Source organism: Stegodyphus dumicola, chromosome 3, assembly GCF_044657685.1.
Source record: "Stegodyphus dumicola isolate Sdum_Otavi_A_Nest chromosome 3, ASM4465768v1".
Classification (NCBI taxonomy): Eukaryota; Metazoa; Arthropoda; class Arachnida; order Araneae; family Eresidae; genus Stegodyphus; species Stegodyphus dumicola.
Window position 1 is genome coordinate 138,206,183 of NC_140770.1, and position 26,893 is coordinate 138,233,075.

At 31.6% G+C, this 26,893-nt stretch overlaps 2 protein-coding genes, 1 long non-coding RNA gene and 1 pseudogene across 5 annotated transcripts; 2 read left to right on the forward strand and 2 right to left on the reverse strand.

Moving 5' to 3' along the window:
• Positions 1–271: 271 nt before the first annotated feature.
• Positions 272–4,830, forward strand: LOC118201482 (mediator of RNA polymerase II transcription subunit 21 pseudogene; annotated as a pseudogene). 2 transcript variants are annotated; one of them, XR_015040283.1, is made up of 2 exons: positions 272–392; positions 4,404–4,830. The product of XR_015040283.1 is annotated as a mediator of RNA polymerase II transcription subunit 21 pseudogene, transcript variant X1 (transcript). The 2 variants fall into 2 exon arrangements; XR_015040284.1 differs by having other exon boundaries at positions 291–351.
• On the reverse strand, positions 2,760–26,893 carry LOC118201483 (uncharacterized). Its single transcript, XR_004760254.2, has 2 exons — positions 26,368–26,893; positions 2,760–4,109 (listed from the first exon to the last, which is right to left on the reverse strand). It is a non-coding gene; the product is annotated as an uncharacterized LOC118201483 (long non-coding RNA).
• Positions 4,871–6,297, forward strand: Arp1 (Actin-related protein 1). The gene has a single exon (XM_035373597.2). The coding sequence runs from the start codon at positions 4,871–4,873 to the stop codon at positions 5,999–6,001; it is 1,131 nt and encodes a 376-aa protein (XP_035229488.1). The 3' UTR covers positions 6,002–6,297.
• On the reverse strand, positions 20,741–22,545 carry Yip1d1 (Yip1 domain-containing 1). Its single transcript, XM_035373598.2, has one exon. It carries the CDS (start codon positions 22,436–22,438, stop codon positions 21,647–21,649), a length of 792 nt encoding a protein of 263 aa, XP_035229489.1. The 5' UTR covers positions 22,439–22,545; the 3' UTR covers positions 20,741–21,646.

Here is a 26,893-nt window from a genome sequence, read left to right on the forward strand (position 1 = left end):
ACTTGGATCTGAGGACTTAGGCTGTGGTTCTAACCCGGCTTCATAGAAATTCTCATCAGTTTTGGCGTAATTAAATATACATAATGTATCAGTAAATCAGGCCAATATATATAAATCAAATATATATAATGAATTATCATTTGAAATTGATTTTTGATATATTAAAGAAAATATACTCTTTTGTCTCTCTGATTTATCTTGATTTTTCCTTATTGTTAGTCATTATTTAAAATTATGTACTTTTGTTTTTAAACTGATCGATTGTGACTAACGTGCATCGAAATCGAGTGTTCGTTGTTGGGTGTCGGAAAATTTATGATGGTACTAAGTATACTAAAATGAATATAGTTTGTATGTTTAATTTTCTAAATATTTGCAGATTCATTTTTGAAGTAAGAGAGAAAAGTTTTTTTTAATTATGAATGAAATTTTAGATTAATGGGTTAGAATATTTCACAAAATATGAGTAAAATTTCTCGTTCATGGCGTCGCCCGATGACTCACCAGTTGTCAGCACATTTCTCGTTTCAGATCCGACTTGTCTATATGTTGCTGTAAAAACTGCAGTAATTAAATGCGCAAAGTGTATTCCAAATAATGATTTATTATGATGGTATACTTCGTATTTAAATCATATACATAATTAATGGTAGAACGTTAACTTCAGTTCAATTTGCTTAAGTAAATTTGAAATTTATTGGGAAAAAATTAACGCAGTTTATATAACTAAGTGTAATTGATAATACGTTGAGTAAGTAATAGTATTTTCAACAGTTTATTGTATTAGTACAACTGCAGAATAAATATTTTTTTCTTTAACTTCAAAGTTTTCGTATTTTAACATCAGATGTTATCAAATGTTAATTTTTCTTGAAAATATTACAACTGTTTTAATGGAAATTTCTGATTAGTATCTTTTTATTTTTATAAAATAGTATGCACTGCTTTTATATTAGTTTGTGAAATCTCTTTAAATTTTTTACAGTAGAAATATTATTAAAATTATCATCCGGAATAAATGTAGAAAACTCTTTGATGGATTTATAAATAGACTTCAGTTATGTTCTACATTAAATTTTTTGAAAGATCTGTTCTTTTCATGAATTTTTATCTGATAATCTGTTTATTTTTAATTTAGGGGCAGGGAAATAAGGCTTATTTGAAGCAGAAGTTTCAATACTGAATAGAAAGTTTTTGCTTAGTAACATCTATTACATTGAACTGAGTACTGGAACTGTAGTTGTGAAAATTTATATATTAGAATTCAGTAGAGGCATTTTCATGATTTTACCCAGGTGTAACGTGTATACAAGCCTGTTTCCCGTTGAATGCCCTTTCCCCCTAGGCAGATAGCCCTTCAATCTTTGCCATAATCACATAAATCAAACTTAAATAATACTAAATTAATTTTTAAAGAATTTGAACTTTTTTAAAAATTGAAATAGATTGGGTGCAAAGTAGCATTACCCTTTTAATGGATATTGGCTTATAGTAAAATAAGTCCATAATACATGAAAGTAAATATGATGATAGTAATTTGTTACTTTGGAATATGAATTATTTAAAATGTATTAGAGTTTAATAAATCTGTATTAAATAGTATCTGATCATACTTTTGTTAATTTAAGGAATAACATTCTAAATATGTTATAAAACCTGTAAGCTTTGTACAATTACACTCAAATTAATGTCCTAAAAATTTAGATGCTAAAGCTGAAAAAAAACATTTTAGTGTCATGATAACCATATGACTGGATGAACTGAAGTTGAAATATGTAGTTTTCAGGCATATTTTCTTGAATTTTACTGTATATCATATAAATTTGATCCAGTGAAGGGATGGCTTTTGTAGAGACATTATTGGGAAATTTTTAACTTCTATAGTTTATGAGAATTGTAATCTCAAACCTCTTACCAGTCTGATTATGTGGCGTGGACCTTCAGATTGCAGCTTTGTTGTGAATGTACATGAATTTTCTTTTCATGTCGATTGCCACATGCTCCACTCTCATTACTCGGAAAAAAAATACTGGCATAAGGGCATTATTGCAGTTGCAGGTGCATTACTTTGAAAGGGAATATAATAAAGTTTGATAATGAATCTTGAATGATCTTGTGTTTTATGTAATTGTTCTTGATATATTTTGATTACAATGGTATGGTGTTACTTTTGTTAATTTAAGGAATAACATTCTAAATATGTTATAAAACCTGTGTCATGATAACCATATCACTGGATGAACTGAGGTTGAAATATGTAGTTTGCGGGCATATTTTCTTGAATTTTACTGTATATCATATAAATTTGATCTTTTGTAAAGATATTGTTTGGAAATTATTAACTTCCATAGTGTATGAGAGTGTAATCTCAAACCACTTACCAGCCTGATTATGTGGCATGGACCTTTAGATTGCAACTTTGTTGTTGAATGTACATGAATTTTCTTCTTTTCATGTCGATTGCCACATGCTCCATTATCATCACTCAGAAAAAAAGAAAAAAAAAAAAAAAAAAATATATATATTGGCATAAGGTTGCATAGTTGCAAGTGCATTACTTTGAAGGGGAATATAATCAAGTTTAGTAATGAATTAAAATCTTGTGTTTTATGTAATCGTTCTTAATACATTGTGATCACAATGGTTTGATGTATGTATTAAAAAAAACACTGCATTCTCAGTAAAGGTTGCAAAACATATGTTTTGCTATTTTTATGGCTTGTAGATAGTGTTCTGTTCATAAATAATGACAAAAGGAAGCTAATTAAAGGGAAAAAAATTTATGTAGTCAATATGTACATTTTTACAGCCGATGGATACTGTTTGGCAAAATGACCATTAAATACAGAGCATGTAAAATCACATGTACTTAAACACATAGATGATATATGCATTCATGTATTATTTATTATCTTATGTTTACTTAAAAATATATCAGAAATAGGCAATTAAAAGTAAGCTCATTAATTAATGTTATAGCAATATTAAAATTCTACAACTAGTATACATACATATATGCAAGATAAAAAGTATGTAAATCAAAACCCCATAATTCTTTCTCTCTATTCTAAAAAGTCTTAACCTTTTTAGACTGCATCATTTCTAGATCAGTCCATCTTGCATGGCTTGCATAATGCTGATGACATAGCTAACTCGGTATCTGAACTCAAAATTTTGAGAACTGAAACCTTTCTAATCTAAATCAAAATCTTCTCTTGGTAAGCTTCCATATTGGATAATTGTGCACTTTTAGCTTCAGCTGTCCTGCAATCAAGATGCTACTGCACACCGTTTGCTTTGTTGTGCTACTAATACTATGCCATTATCTAAATTGTGATTCTCTCTATATAAAATTTTGGGGTGCATATTGCACCCATGATCATGTGTGAATGAAAGAGATGTTTTTGATAATTAGTTCATATCCACCAGTTATATTCAATTTGGCCATGTCTGTCTACAAGTCTTCCCTTCGAATGTTGTCTTTCTAATGAAGCACTAAAGTCTGCCTAGAATATAATGTAGAGAGCCATCATCAGTCTGTTGCACCTTACTCCAATTCATCTTACACATATATATTTTATATATGATCTTGTAGTTTTTTCAAAAAATTAAATTAAGTCACTGTTTAGCCACAGCCGTTATAGGTGACGACTAGGGAAAATAAATCATAGCTTTATCTTAGATGAAGAAAGAGGGTGGTGAAGCGAGAGACGTGGTTTATTCAAGCAGCAGCCAGGTGAGAAAAAGCAATGCATATTCATTTTGTCCTTTTTGTAGCCGGAAAGTCATTCTATCAGTCCTGAGCAGTGATTGGGGTAAAGATGTTACAGTGCAAAAAGATTGCATGGAAAGAGAAGACGAAACATGTGGCAACATGATGCAAAATGATTCAAATGATAGCACAGGAGTATTTAAAAATCAAGCAGAAATCCCAATGAGATGCAGTTTCTTGGGGGGGGGGAGAGATATAGACTCCTTTTTTTCCATCTTGTAGGATATTTCCAGTGAGAATTGGGACAGGATTGGGCGAAGTTGTTTTGTCATCACAAAGTGCCTAAGTTTTAGTTTAATCTTGTATTATTCACATAGTCACTTCTAAGATCACATACCTAGATATGGGAATAAACAAAATAGTAGCAGTACTATGAGAACATGGCTAAAGATGCTTCACTGAGAAAAAATATTCATAAATCTTTGATAATTGCAGTTTTATTTTTAGGCAATAAGTAAAAACTGTTAGATTAAAGTTTTAAGGTATTAGTCAATTGGATTTTCGTATATTATTCAGAAGTTTATATATTTCAGTTATAGTTTGTGCTTTTTTTTTAATAAAGCAGTTGATATATTTTATTTTTCCTTTAATTTCCTAACTATGTATAGTATATTTTCTCTTTTCCCTGTAGGGAACTAATGGCTGATCGTCTTACACAGTTACAAGATGCTGTAAATGCGCAAGCAGAAAACATCTGCAATAGTATTGGTGTTCTCCAAGCATCAGCACTCCCAAGTAGCTTTCCCGACTTTGAAAAATCACCAGTTAAGTCAGAACAACACAAGGAAGACTATTGTCAAACATTTGCAACTTTAATAGCAAATACAGCAAAAGAAATAGATCTTTTAATTGACTTTTTGCCAAGTGAAGATATATCTCAGGAATCACAAGAAGATTTCAAGCGATTAGATAAAGAAAATAAAGATGCAGCTGTGAGGTTAGAAAAAGTTGTTGGTGCTGGTGAAGTTTTGTTAGAACAAATTCGCAAAGCTTTGCACGAGATTGCCCAATCGCAGCTAGAAATACAGCAACTAAGCTCTGTAAAAACTGATATTTAACCTTTTTCACAAATAATTAATTTCTTGTATAATATTAATAATGGAAGCATATGACGTAATTATTAATCAACCTGTTGTTATCGACAATGGATCTGGTGTCATTAAAGCAGGTTTTGCTGGTGATCAAGTTCCAAAATGTCATTTCCCAAATTACATAGGTCGCCCTAAACATGTAAGAGTTATGGCTGGTGCCTTAGAAGGGGATGTATTTGTAGGGCCAAAAGCTGAAGAACATAGGGGATTACTTACTATACGATATCCTATGGAGCATGGCATTGTTACAGATTGGAATGACATGGAAAGAATTTGGCAGTATATTTATTCCAAAGAGCAACTTCAGACTTATCCAGAGGAGCATCCTGTGTTATTGACAGAAGCTCCGCTTAATCCTCGGAGAAACAGAGAAAAAGCAGCTGAAATATTTTTTGAAACCTTAAATGTGCCAGCTTTATTTATTTCAATGCAGGCTGTTTTAAGCTTATATGCTACTGGTCGTACAACAGGCGTGGTATTAGACTCTGGCGACGGGGTTACTCATGCAGTTCCAATATATGAAGGATTTGCTATGCCTAATAGCATAATGAGAGTTGATATTGCTGGTCGGGATGTTACACGCCACTTGCGCACATTGCTGAGGAAAGAAGGGTGGAATTTTCGAACAACAGCTGAGTTTGAAATTGTGAAAACCATAAAAGAGCGAGCTTGTTATCTTGCCAGTAATCCACAACGGGAAGAAACTATGGAAACTGAGAAAGCCCAATATACACTTCCTGATGGCAGCACGTTGGAAATTGGCCCTGCAAGATTTAGAGCTCCAGAAATTCTTTTTAGACCTGATCATATTGGAGAAGAAGATGAAGGATTACATGAAGTTTTAGTTTATGCAATACACAAGTCTGATTTAGATTTAAGAAGAGTGTTGTATCAAAACATAGTTCTTTCTGGTGGCTCTACTTTATTTAAAGGTTTTGGTGATCGGCTTTTAAGTGAAGTTAAGAAAATAGGACCAAAGGATATTAAAATTAGAATATCAGCCCCACAAGAAAGATTGTATTCAACTTGGATTGGAGGCTCCATCTTAGCTTCTTTGGATACATTTAAAAAAATGTGGGTGTCAAAGAAAGAATATGATGAAGAAAATGCACGAGCGATACATAGAAAAACATTCTAGAAAAACTTGCTTTTGCTAACTTAACACATCTGTTTAATATGTTTGTGATCATAATTTTTATATTTTTAAAATTATTTGTGGTATTAGAAACATAATAATGCTTAGTACACTTTTTTTCAATATAAGAAACCTTTTTGTAATTGGTTTAAACGTTGTAAAAGGTAAATAGTGGAATACATTTTTGACATATTCTTTGGGAAAATTTATCAAACTATCCATAAATTTTTTTATATTTTGTGCTATAGCAAAATACTTACCGAAGAATTATAATGCAAATAAAAAAAATGCTGTCTTTACTGTGTGTTGAGAATTATTTTTCAAAAAGTTTTTACCATCATAAGTAGCTTAAAATTTTTGCATTTTGACTGCTTAAATTTTGTGTCTAATTATATCTGAATTAAAGAATTCGTAGACCAAGAATATAATTGCTTTTGTAAACACAAAACAACAAAAAAAATTGGTTACTCCTTCATGAATTTTATTCTATAATTCTGTTTAAAAAGATATATCTCCCTTTAACACTTTTACTTACAAATTTTAGTTTCCTTGTGGGGCATTTTATTAATGTTAAAAGATCTGCAAAATTATTATTTGCATTGTACATAAAACAGCTTTGAAAATCAGACTACATTTGTCTTTCCTTTGTCATCGTCTCCCCCATTATATGTGTATGCATATGTGAAGTTTGGTATAACTTTATGGGGTAAACAAGGATGAGCCTCTCGAACACGCATGTTCAGTTATCTAAATATAAAAATATTTTCTTTGTCTTTAGATATTTTAGTTTGGTAAAAGATGAATTTCCATTTTTTATATCAGTCCAATAAAAACAAGTTAATGTATAATATCTATATGTAAGAGTTTGAGAATTAGATAATTAATACATTTTAGTAATAATACAATATATTTGTTTCAATGTGTCATTAACACACTCAAGTTTTGATGAAAATATATTTTATGAAATGTGTTTTTTATTCTGCATTAAATAAGAAAATTAATTAGTTATCACCAAACTCTTCACCTAAAATGTACAATACCTGAATTTGAACACCTTTCAGTTTCAAGTGGAGTCACTACAATCAAGTCTTTAATACGGACCTCAAAGCTACAAATTTTCTGCGCATGCATCAACGCATAATGCATTAACGCTTGCGCGTTTAAGGTATAACGGACGGTATAAGCTAAGCTAAAATTAACTATTTCAGTTAATGTTGCAGATTCCGTTGTTCCTTAATCTTCTAATTGAATCAGGCTTATTATTTTTTGCAGACTGTTAGAGCATTTTTATAAAAATAAGCTTGAACTTTCGATTATGTGAAAAAGAATTTCCGATTCTGGAGCTGCCAAAGGAACCACAAAGCGAAAGCATGTTTCGATGTACATCAAACAAAAACTGGAATTGCTGCAAAAAATGGATAAAGGCATATATTTTGCTTCTCTAACCATTCCAAAATCAGTTTATCAATTTGACGCTGCTCTGCTGGGGGGGACGTCACGGCGGCGCGCAATGAACTGGAAGTAGATCTGTCAGCACAATCCTTATCTTCAGGGCAGATGTTTTTATTTTATTCGGCTTATAATTCCTCACTAAATGTAGTACTTCATATCGATGTACTCCATCTTTGATATGATTTAAATCAAATTCCTCGTCATTATAAATATCACGAATACAGGTCAAATAGTTTTCTGGTTGCAATTTTCTAATTTCGACTATGTGTAATGTATGCTTTATGCATGTGCGCATTGAAAGGAATGTTTAATAAAGTAAACAAATAAATATAAAGTTTTTTTTTTTTTTTTTTTTTTTGTAAATTTTGATATTCTTTAGATCATAATTGCTCTTTATTTCATTAATTGCGGTTTCATATTTTTAATTTTATAATTTCTGCATGCCATCTTACCAGATTTAAACTGATGATCTATAATCCGGAATCGCCAAAGTTCCGACGAGTCTGGATTAAAGACTTTTGACTGTATATGAAATGGTTATGTTTAGTACTTAAAAGTAAACATGAAAACCTTGATTTTTCAAAGAAATTAATATATTTGTAAAGCCGAATTCACTTTTATAAAACCAAGACTTCATCTGCCAAAAAATTAATAAACATTTGATGCTATAGGATTCCTTGCCAGTGTGGTTTAATTTACATTGGCCAAACTAAGAGAGCCTTAAAATTTCGTGTCAAGGAACATGAGGCATATGTTAGAAGAAAGGAAACAAAAGTCTTCTGTTGCTCAACATTGTTGGTCCGAAAATCACACTTTCAATTTTTCTGCTGCCAAAATTATTCAAAAAACATCTTCCATTGGAGAACTGGATTTTCTAGAGGCATTTCACATTCAAAAAAATCTTTGTTCTAGTTAACGATCCTAATTCCAATCCAACTTTGCCTTCGGCCTTTAAAGAAATTATGTTTTAGTTCTGGTTTCCTCAGTAGATGGTGCCACTTTCTTATTCTTGTTTAGGCTTTCTTATCTTATCTAATCGTTATATCCTATCTTGTTCATTTGCGGTTTTGCAGCCGAGGATGGTGGTTCAGTAAAACCATCAAAACTAATCCTGTGAAAATATAACGCTGATTTTTGTTGTTTGACTTCTGAATTAGTATTTGATGCTAGATAAGATGAGCTAAGGTACTTTTGATAAAACTGAACCACAATTTCAAGGTAAAAATTTTAGAATTCTTAACATTTTATTTTAACAATAAGCAATTTTATAAAAGTAAGCTTGAACTTTCGATTATGTCAAATAGAATTTCAAAGGATCTACAAAGCGAAAGTATGTTTCGATGTCCATCAAACAAAAAGTGAAATTGCTGCAAAAAAATGAATAAAGGCATATTCTTTGTTTCTCTAACCATTCCCAAACCTGTTTATCAATTTCACGCTGCTCTGCGGGGGGTTGGGGAACGTAGTGGAACGCAACGAATTGGAAGTTGATCTGTCAGCACTATCCTTATCTTCAGGGCAGATGTTTTTTCATTATAATTCGCTTCCGATAGTGAAGAAAGTGACACAGAGGTTATTGAAAACGAAAAAATTTCGATTGACAAATTAGTCGGTATTCTCGACACAGCAATTATAGGACTTGAACAGCAAAACTTTGTAACTGAACAAGAAATTATGTCTGTTTATAGAAATAAAGAGAAAGTATTATCATATAAAACGAAGCAACTTAAACAACTTAGATTGAAAGAAATGTTTAATAAAGTAAACAAATAAATATTAAGCCTTTTTTTTTTTTTTTTTTTTTTTGTAAATTTTGATACCCTTTAGATCATAATTACTCTTTAGTTCATAAATTACGGTTTCATGTTTTTAATTTTATAATTTCCGATGAGTCCGTATTAACGACTTTTGACTGTACTTTATTTCAAGCCTTTCACAACAGTAAGAGCAACAAATTTCGGGGAAAGTGCAGAACTGCTTGGTGCGGTTATTAAAACTGCACATACTCGGTATCCGTGTACACGTCGACCTATTTTCACTTAAAAAAAATCCCAGAATTGCACAAAAATGGCATTGTGCACTTCTTTTACTTTATCTATGTACACATCGACCTATTTTCACTTAAAAAGTATAAATACTTTAATTCTTATACAGCGAAAAGTCATTAATCCGGACCTCAAAGCTAGAAACTTTCTGCTGGCCAAGGCCGTCTCAATCAGTCTATGCCATCTGGACCTAATCATGGCTATACTCCCCCAGTCTTCCCTTTGTATAGTATTGTCATTCTCAACAGCATCAAGCCACCATGTTAAACTGTGTAGTCAAATACTATAGAATTTAATTTTAATCTAAGCTGACTCAGTAACTCTATCGTAGTAACAAATTCAAGTGTCAGCAGCAATAACGCAAAGACGAATAATTACAAATTATCAGAGCTGGCAGGAACTATGCAGCGTGTAAGCACTGCATTAGTTCCTGCCAGAAACACACTGTCTTACAATCCTAAAACCTCAGTTTAAAAACTAAGTGGTATGCATTCTGGTGAGGGATTAGAAAGGCAAATATAGTAAAGGCTGAAATTATAAACAATCAATTAATTTTCATAATAATAACTGTACATATAAGAACAATTTTCTTTCTCTTTATGTATTCACTTTCTTTCTTCAAGATGTTTCTTCTTCATTTTAGAATTTTTGGATTTGATTAAAGATTTCTGTCATTCTAAAAAACTAAATGCGTTTTGTAAAGCTGCTAATTTTATTCCTTTAATAATATGAACATTCAAAATAAATATAAAATTACATATGGTGAGGGCCAGTTACAGTACTAGTGTATGAGAATTTTTAGAATTTAGTGACATACCAAGCTACAAAATCTAGAAACGGCAAAACTTTTAAAATTTAGGACAGGCACTGGGAGCAGAATTTTGGAAGGCACTAGGCAGCAGAAATCAGGATCCACAGAGATAGCATCAAGTGGGCAAATGCCTAGTGCCAGCGCTGTGTATAATGCAACGAGACATATGACTCTTCTAAATTGTCAGTTTTCAATTTCTTTATTAACTCTTTCACATCGAGGTCACCCCAAACGCCTGAGCATTCAGGCAGCGGCAGGTCGCCCGAACGCCTGAATAATTTCCTACCTATTCCTTTCCCCCATCACGTTGTTGCATTGCTCATTTTTTTTCACAAGTTGTTAAATGACATGTCAATCATTCTTTTCAAATGTCTAAAAGTAGTTTTGTTATTTTAATGCACCTTTTTCCTTTGTTTTCTGTCAATGTTTAACTATTGATGTCCGAAGTTACAATCCCAGCCCAAGGGGGAAATTCACACAGGGCAAAAGCATCCAAGAAAGAAGTTGTCACTTTACTTAAGTAGGTTATTGTTAGCGCTATAGTATTCAATTTATCATGGGGGAATAAAAAGCATTCCAACAGAAATTCGTATCACGGGCGTTTTCGATGTTTGAGGAAAAGAGATTTGGTCCTCTCTCGATGCGAAAGAGTTAACAGAAAAATTATTGTCTATAAATGCCTGCCCATGTGATAAGATTAGAAGCATTTTTTATATTTTGCATGCTTGTGTCCAGTGAAAAGCAAAGAAAATAAAGGGAAGAGAATCAGAAGTAAAACATTCAAATATTATGTCTTCATTGTTCTTCCAAAAATTCTCCAGAAGACATTTTTCTGGAATCTTGTAGGATCGTGAGTCTATAAATCTTGTCTTCAAATCCTTCTAAGCTTTCCAAGTTACAATATCTGTAATCCTAAAGAAAAATTACCCCTACCAATTCTTTAACAACAAAAAGTCAGAAATGTTTTTTTTTTGGGGGGGGGGAAGAAAAAAAAAAGAAAAAAGTGTAAAATTGATTTTATATAGAAACTGATGCATATTGTGAGACTTATGAATATTCTGAGACAATAACATGGAAAAAAACGCTTACCATGAAAAAAATTAAAAATAAGTCCTTTTTAATTAATTACATAGCTCTTTTGCTAAGAAATGTTTTGCAAATTGTGCTTTATAGAATTTTCTATTTTTCAGATTCAAAATATTGTATAGCAACATACTTCTTAACCAACATCCAGCACACAAATAAGCCCTTACAAATCTTTTCCCATCAATGAAATTCACTGCAGTCATGCAACCAATTACGTCATATAATAGGATTTCCGTACTGTTCAATTACTCAGGTTACTATAAAAAAAAAAATTTAAAAAAAAGTGATAATTCAAGGGGTACCCTTAAATCTACTCTAACCACTTGTGGATATAACAACATATCCAACAAAGCCATGAATGAAGCTCCAAGAAAATATTATGTCTGACTTACAAACATCATGAATGCATCCTTAAGGTTAGCATAGTTTCCCCAACGGTGGTAACATAATTACATTTCTCAAACTGGGCAAAGAACCGAAAATTCCATCCAATAAGCCTTCTTCTTCATCTCGAAAAAAATCTTCGAGCATGTGATACATACCGGACTTGATGAACATCTTACCGTAAGCAGTGTCCTCAAAGATAATCAGTTTAGCTTCAGAGAAGATCACAGTACTACACTACAAATTATAAATATAGTTGAAATGATTGCTGAAGCCTTCATAAACAAATATAGTGTTGCAGCCTGTTTTTTATACATAGAAAAGGCTTTTGATAAAACCTGGCATGAAGGTGTGATATACAAACTTACTATTATTTAAGTTTGCAAGCAAAATAATACATCTCCTAAATTCATATCTAAAATGTCGTACTTTCCAAGTAAGATTCGGTGATGCACTCTTTAAAATGAAGTACGTATGTACGATTTATTATAATTAAGCTTAGTAGTCTGACCAATAAATCTACTGCTCCAAGTTTTTTTAACAATGAAGTTCAACTATGAAACAGGATAGGAAAAGGACTTTCTGTATGCTAACACTTTTTATATGTTCTGTAAATGTTTTTTTTTTTTTTTTAAACCTTTGTATTATCTGTATTTTCCATCTATAAATTTTATCAATCAAACTGTTTGCATTTGCTTAACACGTATTTTCCACTGCCCCTATGCTGTAACTTTCATGTCAATGGTTAATCTTTCCTGAATTACTGTAGTTTACGCCACAAAAATCTGAATTCTCCCATTTTTTGCCAACACTACAGAAATTTGAATTCCCCAATTTTCTGCCTGCACTTTCTAAGTTACTCACCAGCTTGAATGAGCCCCATTCCATCATCATTAAAGTGTATTTTAGTGCTTATTTTCCTTACACCGACAATTGCTTTACACTGCCTCACTTGCCTTTCACCTTACACCGCCACCTAGCAACTCCAAAGACAGGTTAAAGACCACAAAGGCAAATGCTTGTGCACCACCATGATCCACAATATTTATTTGGAGTGGAATCATATTGCTTAGACTGTTTTTATTTTGTTGGCATAACAATAGAGATGAAAATTTTGAGGAAAATAGTGTTTAATACACATAGCAAATTGCATTCGTCTCGTAACTTTCTGATTTGATGTGGCTGATTATTTTGTTCTGTATATTATTACACGGTTTGTAAGGTCCCTAAGAGTCCTTATATGTTTTTGGAATTGATTTTTGGTCTGTAAAAGTCGTTAGTTTTAGTCAAATTGACAGTCCTTAATTTTAATCACCTGGAATTTCTGTTTGTTTTTATGACTTCCATTTTGATTGTGCATTGGCATATTAGAGGAATATTTTTCACCAGCACCAATTTCAGTGATTCGCTGACAAATGTGGTTATCTTTTGAATGGGTTATACTTCCTATTTCTAATATAAACTTTGGGATACTCAAGTTTATGGGCAAGTGCAAATATTGCTCTTTGGCAGCTGAGGAAGTTGGTTCTGTAGTTTAACCATCAAAACTAATCGTGAAAAATTTACAAATATAACGCTGATTCTTGTTGTTTGACTTCTCCAATAATCATTATTTGGCATATTAATTTAACCTAAATTTCAACATTATTTCATTCTTCTAATGAAGACCTCTTAAACAACTTTTCGCTTTTGAGAATGTGAGTTCTTTTATTAAACAGTTCAAAATTTGGCAACTTATGAACATTTTAGTAATTTTAAATTCAGTTGCTATGGAAAATTTTTAATTCGGACGTGTGGAATTTTTTGATGATTTTTTTAAACATTATAATATTGATAAATTGTTATAATGGTAATATATTGAAATTATTTTTAAGAAATAACATTAAAGTAACACATTTGTATTTTTCGATGTCATATTATAAAATGACATTACTTTCCATTTTGGCATATGTTTACGGTAAGATGTTCATCAAGTCCGGTATGTATCACATGCTCGAAGATTTTTTTCGAGACGAAGAAGAAGGCTTATTGGATGGAATTTTTGGTTCTTTGCCCAGTTTGAGAAATGTAATTATGTTACCACCATTGGGAAAACTATGCTAACCTTAAGAATGCATTCATGATGTTTGTAAGTCAGACATCATATTTTCTTGGAGCTTCATTCATGGCTTTGTTGGATATGTTGTTATATCCACAAGTGGTTAGAGTAGATTTAAGGGTACCCCTTGAATTATCACTTTTTTTTTTTTTTTTAATAGTAACTTGAGTAATTGAACGGTACGGAAATCCTATTATATGACGTAATTGGTTGCATGACTGCAGTGAATTTCATTGATGGGAAAAGATTTGTAAGGGCTTATTTGTGTGCTGGATGTTGGTTAAAAAGTATGTTGCTTATTTTGTGGTTTACACAGTAAAATGGCTAAATGTGGTAAGATTAATTTGAAGTTTCTGCACAATTTGGAATGAAAGGGGGAAAAGCATTAACTGACTGGTGTGTAAATGAAGATTTACTTAGTAGTCATTATAAGTGTCCTGTTTGTAGGAAGGAAATGCATGTGGTCGAACGTCGGACAATACTGGCACAACGGATATTTTTGTAAATCTATGTGGCAATGCCAGTATACACATTCTAGTTCAGGTAATTTTAGGAAGTTTTTGGATGCTGTTAAGGAGTTTTGTTTGACTGAAGACATGGAAATTTGTAAATAAGATATTTGTAAATAGGGTATTTCCTAAGATGAATTTTCTTTTTTATGTTATTTCATTGTCTTATTTAAAATGCAGTGTATTGAGATTATATATTTTTTGTTCGCTGCTCCTTTGACTTTATAAGTGAATATAGATCGATGTGTACATGGATGAAATGCACAATGACAGGTTTGTGCAATTCTCTGATGTAATTTTAAGTGAAAATAGGTCAATGTGTACATGGATATCAAGTCAAAGAACTGCACAAGCTCAGTGTCCATGTACTGCCAATTATCCCTAAGGGATGCCCATAAATATATTTTTACCCTACCAAGCTTTTTTAATGTCGAGTTTTTTAATTATTTTTTTAGATTTCACCGTGAGTTGCATACAGAATGTTGGTGAAAAAATTGTTTTATATATACATAAGTATAAGATTTTGAATTTCTTCATCATGTTTTGGGCATCCCACTTGCTTTCAAGTAAAGGAATCCTCTAGGAGCGTGGCGAATACTTTAGCGATTCCTTCTTCTGATTGAGCAATGATGTTTGCATGCTGCAATGGTTCGATGTGATTGGCCCTTTCCAATTTTAGGGATCTTGCAATTTTCCACACTGTATAGTGATCAAACTCCATGTTTTACAGGAGGGGGATACATTTTGAATTTGCTGTTTAATTATTTTTTAAATAAATTAATTACACTTGTAATTAGAATAAGGTAATTTTATTTTTATACAAGAAAATTACAAAATATGTTCCTTTTCCATACTTATGGCTCACATTATCTTATGCGTATTTACATATAATTAATTTCTAAATAAATTAATTTAAAATTTTTAACTACAAACTTAAATAAATTAATTACACCTCTAATAAGAAAAAAATTACTTTATTTTTATAGAATAAAATATGCTCTTTTTCTAACTTATTGCTCATATTTCCAGATAATTTCTAATTAGAATGAAATTTTTTTTAATTATCTATTTAATATTTAAATATATATGGGAATCTGGCCATAACAAACAGGAATTAATTTCTAAATAAATTATACTTCTAATACAAATATATATATATTATAATTTATGGAAGTCATTTGTTTAATCTAACCAAATGCCTTTTTTCTAATTATGTCCATGTATAAATACAACTGGGATTATTTAGAATATCAAAAGCACTCCCAGATAAGTTGCTTAAGGAGAGGGAAGTCTGTTAGCCATGGCATGACTCTGAGACGAACTACCAGTATGCAACAGTTTTACCCTTTAGCCACTGAAAGACACCCTGTATCATAAAAGCAGTTTTTAACCCCTCATAATCAAATTTATATTCAAATATAATTATTAAAAATGCAATAAAATGATAATAAGACATTGAAATACTAATAAAATAGTATAAAATATTAAACATTATTCTGCTGTTTTTTTTTACATCAAGCATATTTCACTGATTTCTTTATATAGAGGATTTTGTGGATTAAAAGTTGGGTATATCAGTAAAATATCTAAACCATTAGCCAAAACATGAGCATTTCTTTATTTTTTTTACAAAAATCAAATTAAAGTTAATAAATTTGTATTTTCAAATTGTTAAATAAGATTTATATTTATATTTTTTCAACGTGTTACTCATGTTCATATTTAATAGTAATAAACACAAAATAAACTGAAACTTCAAATAAGTAAAACATAGAAATCTTTGCATCACTGTATTTGCAACAAATGCATAACTGAAATACATTCGCCAACCACATAAAATTGTTTCGGGGACCACCAGTTTGAAACCACTGTTATAGACAAAGTTCAGATTGCACAAAAATAATATTTTAGGATTTAACTTTTCATGGAATAAATACAGACAAATTCAAATAACCTTATCCTATTCTATTTGACTGGTCTCATTTTGAAATTTAAATAATTGCATAATGTACTGAAAAGCCATAGAAGCGCTTGTTACAAATCTTGTTTCCCTGCAGTTGTGCAATTCAGGATTACATTTCTTTGGTTACCTACGTGAAAACTATTTTCACACTTAAACACGAAAAAAAGAATAAAAGTAACCCTCTTAACCTTATTAATCGAAATTATTTGCATAAAAGAATCCGGAATGTAAAATATAAACCTGACTGCATGATTGAATAGCCTGGAATACATTTCGAGGATGCAATATTGTTGTGGAAATACATGCATATTTTATTATTTCAAACTTTCATCATTAACTATGTGATATATATCGCATTTTTGTGATCTTTACTGCATTTATATAAAGAACATGTTTTCAAATAACATATATAACCATTATTATGGATAATTGTTCAAATTAATGGTAAGAATTAAAAAAGAGAAGTATAAAAGTTAATAATGCTGGAGGGGAAAAATGCAGAATCACCCACTGCTTGGCGCTTTTTTAATTGCACATACTCAATATCCATGTACACATCAACCTATTTTCACTTAAAAAAACATCTCAGAATTGCACAAAAATGGCATTGGGCACTCCTTTACTTTATCCATGTACACAACGACCTATTTTCACTTAAAAAGTCAAAGAAAATTGATAAAAATCCAATTCTTCTTAGTCTTGTAAAAAGCGCAAAACAAACGCCGAACAAATAAGTGGACGATTCTGCACTTTACCCTGCTGGTATCTATCATAATATAAAATACTAAGATGAAAAAAAATATGTAGATTTACTTAATCACAATAACTAATCGTTTACAATTTGTTCTAACTGTGGTTTATCATCTCAATGCAAACACTACACTTTGCCTTATGCGATTTTCACCCAGCAGAGCTTTTACCCCGATATTGGGCTGAAGAAGGGATTTTCAGAAAGTGCCTTTTGATGGCATTTCCCTTTTGGAGTCAAAAATTTCCTCCCAAGGATAAGGCGATTTTTCACGATTCATGTTGGCGGAAAAAATTGTGCCCAAGTGCCGTTTATCCGAGTTTTCCCTCCAGGAGTGCATTATTAGTTCTGTTATTTTTCTGATTTCATTTATCCTTGGTGTCCTTGATGAGCTTCCAATGTTTCCTGCCTCTGTGTTTTGTTTTAATTTTTTCAAGTATGTAATCATTTGGGTTTTCTTGATTAATGTACTTAGTACAATCATTCAGCACTTGAATGAATTTGGTATTAAAGCTTGCAATAGCAAACTCAATGTCAGCTACAGTATAATGCTGAAGATTGCAATGTATATTTTCTAGCTGGACTTTTAACTTTGACCAGTTTGTGATTCTTCTTTTCGTAATGCTGGTGGATACAGTCCATTAAAGGTGAACATTGCAGGAAAGTGATTGGAGCTTTGTTCTTCCTAAAGAAAATTTTAACCCCTTCATTCATTGGCTAACATCACTACAATATCAATCAATGTATTGTTATTGGCCAAGCTACAATTCCCTACCCTGCAAATGTGCGAAAGTGATAAAAGAGGAATCGTAGTTAATCAAGAGAAAAATTGCTTTTATGCCTCACCTGCTTTTTTCTCGATTCCTAGATTTTGGAAGAAAGAAAAAAATTGTTAGTGTTTCAGATTTTGGACTTTGCACTGTAGTACTGGAAGTTATGCATTTTATACACAAATCTACTTACAACAAAAATAGATTAATAAAATTCATTAAAACTGTACCTTTGAATCTCGCATGTTGTATACTTTTGATAAATGTTTTTCATGGTTCTTTTTTTTTTTAATGATGAAATCAAAATTTATATTTTAACATTTTTCGAAGGTTCATTTCTTCCTCTTCCTTTTTAATTCAATATTCTTTCAACCACTTAATTGTTTTGTACCCCAGAAATATTCATGAATCAGAAAGTCCATTAATCATAATTTGCCTTCAACAAATGTATCTGTTTCTAATATCCTGCACTTTTAAATAATTCAAAGCAGTGCAAAAAGTTTTATTTTAAATTATTGATGGATTTAGAATTCTGTAATTAAGTGTGCTAAAGCTGGTGTAGATCAGTTATCTTTTTGTAGAGGATATTGCCAGTATCTGCTGATTAATGAGATTACATTCTAAATTTAGACATAATGTTGTCTATGTTATTTTAACTGTTCCCTCCTCCTATTATTATAAATTGTTTCCCCATCTCCTTTTAATAAATATAATATTTCAAAAAAAAATGTTTTCTTCTGTTTATTCAACATCTTTGAATATTAAATTTTCACATGCATAGCTGCTAATTCTCCCAGTTTTACTGGGACATGCCCCACCAATGGCTGAGGAGTTAAGATCTCTGAATAGTGGTAGTTCGATTCCAAGTGAGCAAGTTTGCTGGATGGCTGTTTTTTTTTTTTTTTTTTTTTTTTGTGGTTTTTCACATGTGTAATGTGAATATAAGTCAGTTTTCTTTAGAAAATCCTCTAAGAAGCTGTTCTTAACGAATAGCCCTTGTGAGCTTTGAAATATTCAAATGTCACTCTTGGCTATTCCGTCATATCTCCTAGTCGCTAAGTGCATCACCAAATGCCTGGTTTTTAGCTTTTAATAAGAAAAAGTGTTTTTCAGCAGCAAATGGAACTTATGGAATTAATGAAATTTATTTAACTTCCATTCTCCCACCCTAAGTGATTTTCAGTGTAATTTTTCTTACTAAATTCTGTTTGAACTGAACTGTCTTAATTTATAGACATTTGTCAGACTTTATATGAATATTTAATGAATCTTTATAATTAAATATTTGTATTACAGTTTATGGAATATTACTATGTTAATCAGTACAGTACTATGTATACCAATTTGGCTAATCTTTAGAACATGGTAACTGGTAGTTTGGCGACATTTTGGAGGCGATAAAGGTTACTACCTAGGACTTTGGTAATAATGTGAGAAGCACTCAGTTCCGATTACGCATTATTTTGTGTGAGGGAAATGAGAGATCATGAGACATTAATGGACGAATTACAGTTGTTTAATCGGAAAAGGGTGGAAATCTGGAAATTTCGTATTTAGCTATATTCTGTGTTGTGTGAAACGTGACATTAATGGACGAATTACAGTTCTTTAATCGGAAAAGGGGGTTAATTTAGAAAAGCTTCATTGTGTGTTGTGTGAAATAGTGTTGATTAATTTTCGGATTGCATGGCGCTTTGTAAAGTGAATTCTAAATTTTTAATGCGTTTATCTGATAATAATAATAAGTTGAGATTGTGTGAAAGGAAGGATATTACAAGTTTAAATGGCGGTGCAAGAAATATGGTGAAAATGGACATTTTGTGAAAAGAAGTGTGAGGTAGGGGCACTTAGTTTGCTGAAAGCAGTTTGAGTATAGGTGAAATTTTATTAATTTCTTATTACTTGGTGAATAGACTTCTAGTTGACTACCGGATTTAGGATTTAGAAATTAGCAGTAGTACTGCAGCGACGTAGTGAAGATTCTGAAGAAGATTAGGTAAGTTAGTATTTTTAATTATTTGAGGATATTATTTTTATGCATTGTTCTAAATGTAAGGAGTAAATAAATTAATGTGGTATTATTGGAAAATTGTTATTAGCAATGATTTAGTTTAAAGTAATTACGATTGTAATCTAATTTTTATTAATTTAATGTATGTGCTTATTTATATTTTAAGTAGTGTTTTTTAATTTAATTATATTTTAATTTAATGATCGTGATTTTGTGAGTTATATATTTGTAGTATTTTGGAATACGTTTGAGTAGTATACGTTGAGTATTTTCATGCATTTTCGTGAAATTTTTCTAATTTATGAGAAAAAAACAGTGTACATGGATATAGTGAAGAGTGTGCGCAATGCCATTTTTGCGCAATTCTGGGATGTTTTTTTAAGTAAAAATAAGTCAACGTGTACATGGTTTATGTGTATGTGTTATTCTGAAAAACGCGTAAGGAGTTCGGTATTGTGCACTTTTTCCCAATTTTGCAGTGAATACTTGTCATGATTAAGCAGTTTTGTTAGATAAAATTTCTAGCATAAGTGTAATTTGGCAAGTAGATTGTTGGAAAAAGTGTTCAAAAAAGAAAAGAAAGATGTCTTTGGCGGCGGGAAAAAAAATAGAGGGTTGCTGTAGCAGAGTTGGTCGCCAAAAAATCGCCAAGTTACCATAATCCAAAGATTAACCGAAAAGTAATTTAAGATAAATATTGAACCATACAAAATCATTATTACACAAACTGCCTTTCTACAGTAATACATATTAAAACTGTAAAAAAATATAGTTTATATACATATTTCAAAATATGTGTTATAAAGCCTTAAAATTCAAAACTGCTACACAAAATATTAAGGAACATAGTTAAAATGCAACTATGGATCATGGATGAATAATTTTATTTATGTATAAAAATCTTTAATAAACACAAAAGAAAGCATTAAACCAAAAATTTACTGCTATATTCATGACTTTCAAATTATATTATTAAAAATACATGTTTTGCTGTTACATTTGTATTAAAATTGCTGAAACATTCCAATGTTTATTTCTTTCTGAAATTTTCACACTTTTACCAAATTAAAACAAAATAATGGGTTTAATCCTAGTATCCGGTGCACACGGTATTTGCTACTTTTGACGACTTTATGATGAGCAGTAAAAACGGGACATATACGATGAGTAGTAAACGGGTCATTCAAAGAAAATATATAGTTATACATTGTATATACTATGTATATAGTGTATATACACTACATTATATAGTATATATATATAGACATTCTTTGGATCATGTTTGGTTTTGGCGATAATTTTCAAAATTGCACCAAGGTTGCACCGTATACTAGGATTTTACCAAATAATGTACTTAATTTTTCATTTAAGCTAATTATAATATAATAATTGTGAAGACTTAATAGAATCTGATTTCTGACACAACTGCATACACTCAAAAATGTATAGTGTTGAATAACAGTATTATCATAACATTCTCTTTGAAATATTAAGTATTTATATTAGAGAAAACTAGAAAAATTTAGTTTTCATAAGAAATTTTAACAAAAAAAAATATGATTACATATGTCTGATATACTTTCAGAAATTCCATCTGTATTTATAATAACAAAAAAATATGGGCAATTTCAGAATACATTACCACAAATATGATATATGTTTCATTTAATTGATGAAACATTTGATACGTATCTGCAGAAAGCTGAGAGATCATTCCAACAACTAAGCTCTTGGAATACAGTCTGGGTTTTATTCATTATAATTTCAAATGTTAAAATATAGTCAGCAATGCAAATACGCCATAAAGCAAAGCACAAGGATATGCAACTAGTGGCTGTTGATGATCCATTGCTAGTGCAGTTACAAATAACTTTGAAGCTGAAAATGAACACCAGGATACAGCAATGACAGTTAATATAGTACACACAGTCCCTTTCAGTGATAAAACCGAAAGTCCAGACAATACCACCATTGGTAGCAGGCAATATCCAAGAACGCTTATAGTGCATCCAACAGAAACACCACATTCGCTCATTAAATTAAGCAAACAATACATTGAAATGCAACCCATTACACCAATACCGTAGATGTAGCCGAAGTGAACTTTTCCACTTAGTAGTAAAAATGCACCGAAACATAAGCAAAAGACCAATGGGCCGGTTAAATCTGTTTCTTGTAGAATGGAAGCATTTGGTTCTTTGAATGGATTTAATACAGCAATAGTTTTCTGCCAAATGTGATCAAAATTAATACCGAGCTCTTCCAGAAGGGGAGGCTCATCTTCGAAAGTATCCGGTGTGCTTCCATCAAATGGAGATGCAATTTCAGGCGTCAAAATGCTGCCAGAATAAGACGGTGATGGATAGTAAAGGCCTTGATTAGGCACAGCAGATGGTGGCATCTGCGTAGTTTGAGATGAATCATAATCAAACTGACCAAACTGAGGTTGTCCCCCAAATTCAGGTGTGCCAAAATCATAACTGTACGCTGAATTCGCCGTGTTAGTATTAGGAGGAATGGTATTCCAATCATAATACCCTGTATTACGATTTTTAGCCGACATTTTGATAACTATGCTTTACACACAGACTTAGCAATTTATGAATTCTTTAATCAGAATTTAGCTCAAACTACTTTTGTTATTTTCTGATGACATGACATTTCATGTAGTGTTGAGTTGCATCATAGCTGGTTTATATTTCGTTTTTGAAGATAATGTTTGCTAAATATCTAATATTACGGATTCTTTCAGTGAAAAAAAATATACATAAGAATAAAAAAGTACATTTTGAATAAATTATACACATTGCAGTTTTTAAATGAATTGTTTTGAGTAAACAGAGAAGTAAAATTTGGGCATATGATGGCAACAACACAACACTGTTTTCCTTATTAAGGCCTTTGGTCGCCGCTTTTTGGGATCAAGGAGTTGGATTCGTGTATAAACTTTGTCAGAAGGAAAATTAATATCGCGAAACCTTGCAATTTAAGGCCTCATTCAATTGAAACATTTAGTGATCGTTAGTCGTCATACGTCATCAGTTGCGATTGATTTTGCTGTTTTGGTATTCAATTGAAACGCAACGATCACTCTGAGCTCGCGATCGCTCGTTCTCATAGCGATAACTTGGAACCCATCATTCCTCGGCGAAAAACGATCGAATCAATATGGCGGCTGTGTTGTTTGTGCTTTCACGAGGACAGAAATCAAGTGTGCTAAAGAAAATGCTTTAGATCTGCTGAGTGAGCATCAACTTATATCAAAGTATAGGGCGTAAAAGGATCCTAGCAAGGGCAGCCGACACATCATCTGTGTTGTATCTAAATTAAGTGCACTTGTTGCTAGTGGACATTGATTTAGCGCTGTGTTGTTTACATTTGTGTTGATGGATTGCTACCTAATTCAGAGAAATATGCGTGGATGCACTGCATCAAATTATTCATATCGTTCCAGAAATAACTTTAGTATGTTCTATTTCCCGAGAAATGAAGAAATACGAAGAAAATGGGTAATTAATTCTTGTCCATTGGAATAGATTCCGATCGCAAGACCGTGCGCTTTTGAAGTAAGTTCAGCTTCGTATGTTTTCATAATTGTTAAAAAAATAAGTGTTCATGTTTCAGCGAAATGTGTATTATCATTTAAGTATTGCTAATTAATGACAAACTGATTTTATATGTACAAAATGAATATCAGAATGTGTATAGTCAATACACAGATACCGACGGCGATAAGTAGATGCTGATGTGATTTTCTTTATTGTTATTATCGCGAAAGGACAAAGTTTAAATAATTATATTATACATTTGATTTCAATTTTGTGCGTGATTATAACTACGAAGTGCACTTTTTATTTAAATTTTAATGCGGGATTCATGGTTTAAAATCGTATGTTATTTTTTGACCTTATTATATTGTCGCCAAATCTGTCAGTCGGCCTCCAATGTAAAAAAAAAAAAAAAAGTAAACATTGGATAATATGATTGAAATTATGCATTATATAATGTTTCCCTTAAAGTAACATTAATATATCGTATTTATATTCATTTTGAAGAAGGTAAGCATCAATTTAGGTATTTAACGAATAATTTTGACTGTATTTATACATCATGTAGACTGTATTTCCAGCTCTTTCATTTAACTGCGATTGCTGTCAATTTATTTCCAATGTATCAACATAAAATATGTTTTAAAATGTTGTACAAGCTTAGTCAGTGATTCTTAATTTAATTCAGACAATTTTTTATGTGTAATTAAAATAATTTAATAATATATGTTACTGTTTTTGATTTCAATGTTTTAGAAATTTGCTAAATCAAGTTTATTTTTGTGTGACCTTGCATCAGAGGCGCCAATGATAAATCGGTTTTGGCTTTCACTGCTAAAGTTTTTAATGAAAAAAGTATTACTGATGTAAAAGAATGAAAAAATGATATTTACTTCCTAATCAGTGCCTTATGATATTGCAATAACTTAAAAGGCTTCTTACTGTTTCTTAAGTTGCATAACGTGTTTTCATAACTTCTTGTCATCTTTATATTTTATTCGTCTATGTTATCAAATAAATATAAAAGGTATGTTTCTAATTACAAAGTCTTCCTTTCATAGCAGTGTTACGTACCATGATGTGATATGTGTTGGCGTTTATTATATAGTTATGAACATTAGAGTCTTATAGAGTTTTATGTATTTATTAAATATATGTAATCTACATCATTGTTTATTATATAATTTTCCTTTTAGAATATATTACATTGTATTTTTTGAGTTGTTAATAGAACTAGGTACATTTTTCTTTTCTTTTGCTTTAAAAGGTCTTTTGAATCACTTTTTTTTCAGTATTCAAAAATTACTTGACCTATATTTTTCACATGTATATGATTTATGTGAATGGAATGTGTCTTTTAGGTTAGCTGTTTTCATAAAAGAATTAAAATAAAATAATACCTTTGAAGAATTTTCATAGATAAAACTTTGAAACAATAGCGCTGAAAAGCCAAAGATGGCACACGAAACGTGAACTGCAACCCTAAAGAATGGTTACGAGGAGTCAACCTGCACATCTGGTAGCTCTTTCATTGGTTATTTCGATACAAACGCGACTTCCGACCACGTGACAAACAGCATCGCGCATCAAGTAACCTCTGGCAACCCCTACGAGTTCGACTGGTAGGGAAGTGTTTCCAATGAATACGAGAAATCACTCGTTTTCAAAAGTGATCGTTAATGCTGGATACAACTATCGCTGTTTCAATTGAATGAGGCCTTTAAAGGAATACTGGTAAAATCCTAGCGATTTTTAAAATTGTCGCCAACACCAAAATGATGCGTTTACGTTTCTCGCCAAATTTTTGATGCATGCGCGAAAATGCTCCCAAATGCACTCTCCTCCGGTCGCCGCTTTTTCGGATGGCCCAGACTGTCTTTTCCCCATCGATGACGAATAGCTGATAGCTTTGGGAAGTGTCTAGCCGTACGACTAGCTCAAACATGGTAAAAATGCTAAACGTACGACTGGTTGCGCAGACACCATCTGCGCTTGAACATGCCTTCAATGTGTAATGCGAATCTAGCGCCATTTTGTTCTCGAACGTGGTCGAGTGGTGTGGTGGTGAGTATACAAGTGATATGTATTGTTCCAAATTTAAATAAAATTAAAATTCTAATGCTTTTTCAACTTAAATAAGTAGTCTTTTTAATTAATTTAATGATTAATTTTAATCAATGTTATTTTTTTTCCTTGCACAGATTGCAATTAATCGCCGTAATTCGTAACAGACTTTATAACAAATAAAAATATAATTTTCAACATGCATCGCAACAAATACAAAACATTCACATATCAAATATAATAAATTAATACCATGGCTCAGTGTCACATATGTTTTAGGGTCTATATCATAACTCAAATGCCATATCCCTCAAACTCGGGTGGCGGATATATTGCTTTTATTGCAAATATAAAGTCTTTCATTTTTTCGGATAATTATTTATTATTTTTCAGACGCCGTCACATGTATTTCACCAAATAAAAGTCAAACTCTTCGCTTACCTTTTTCGTCCCCTTCATCCCACGCTTAACAGCACTCCACGTTCCTTCCAAATCCTAGTATACGGTGCGGCCATGGCGCGATTTTTAAAATTCGGCAGCAATCCGACATCTACTGCCCATTGAATTACAGCAAGCTTTCCTTCCAGTTCTAACTTCCAAAAAAATTTCGTGTTTAAATATTCGCAATTCATAGCACTGCACATCATAATCGAAAAGTAACGTTATCCAACTGTAGAACAAAATACGTTAGCAAATAGAACTGTAGAACAAAATACGTTAGCAACTCGAACTGTAGAATAAAAGACGTTATCAAACTAAAATCATATTCAGTATCTGACCAAAAACCGATTAATTAAAAAATATTAACCAATCAGAAACTCGGCGGAACCACTACTGTTATTTTAAAAAATACAAAAAATAAAAGATAAATAAATTTTACCTGAACATACGATATCCTTTCTCATTCAGTTCAGCCGAAGACCGAAGATTAACGGAACTTCAAACAATGGTTTGAAATAATTCTTCTCTTCCATCTGCACCAATCAAAACTTCTCAATTTAAAGTATTTAATGAGCATGCGCGAAAATGCTCCCAAATGCACTCTCCTGCAGAGCATCAAAATCGGCTTGGTTACCACAGTTGGCGCGCTTATTAGTCTCTTAAACCCCAATTTCGCCAACTCTCATGTGCACCGTATACTAGGATTAAGCTTTTTTCACCTTCAAAGTTATTTGTAACTGCACTAGCAATGGATCATCAACAGCCACTAGTTGCATATCCTTGTGCTTTGCTTTATGGCGTATTTGCATTGCTGACTATATTTTAACATTTGAAATTATAATGAATAAAACCCAGACTGGGTAAAATCCTAGTATACGGTGCGGCGTTGGCGCGATTTTTAAAATTGTCGCCAACACCAAAATGATGCGTTTACGTTTGTCGCCAAATTTTTGGCAACCTCAAGA

Excerpts from the sequence above, each read along its gene's own strand:
- Yip1d1 (XM_035373598.2), bottom strand. The coding sequence starts at position 22,438 with ATGTCGGCTAAAAATCGTAATACAGGGTATTATGATTGGAATACCATT.
- Arp1 (XM_035373597.2), top strand. The coding sequence starts at position 4,871 with ATGGAAGCATATGACGTAATTATTAATCAACCTGTTGTTATCGACAAT.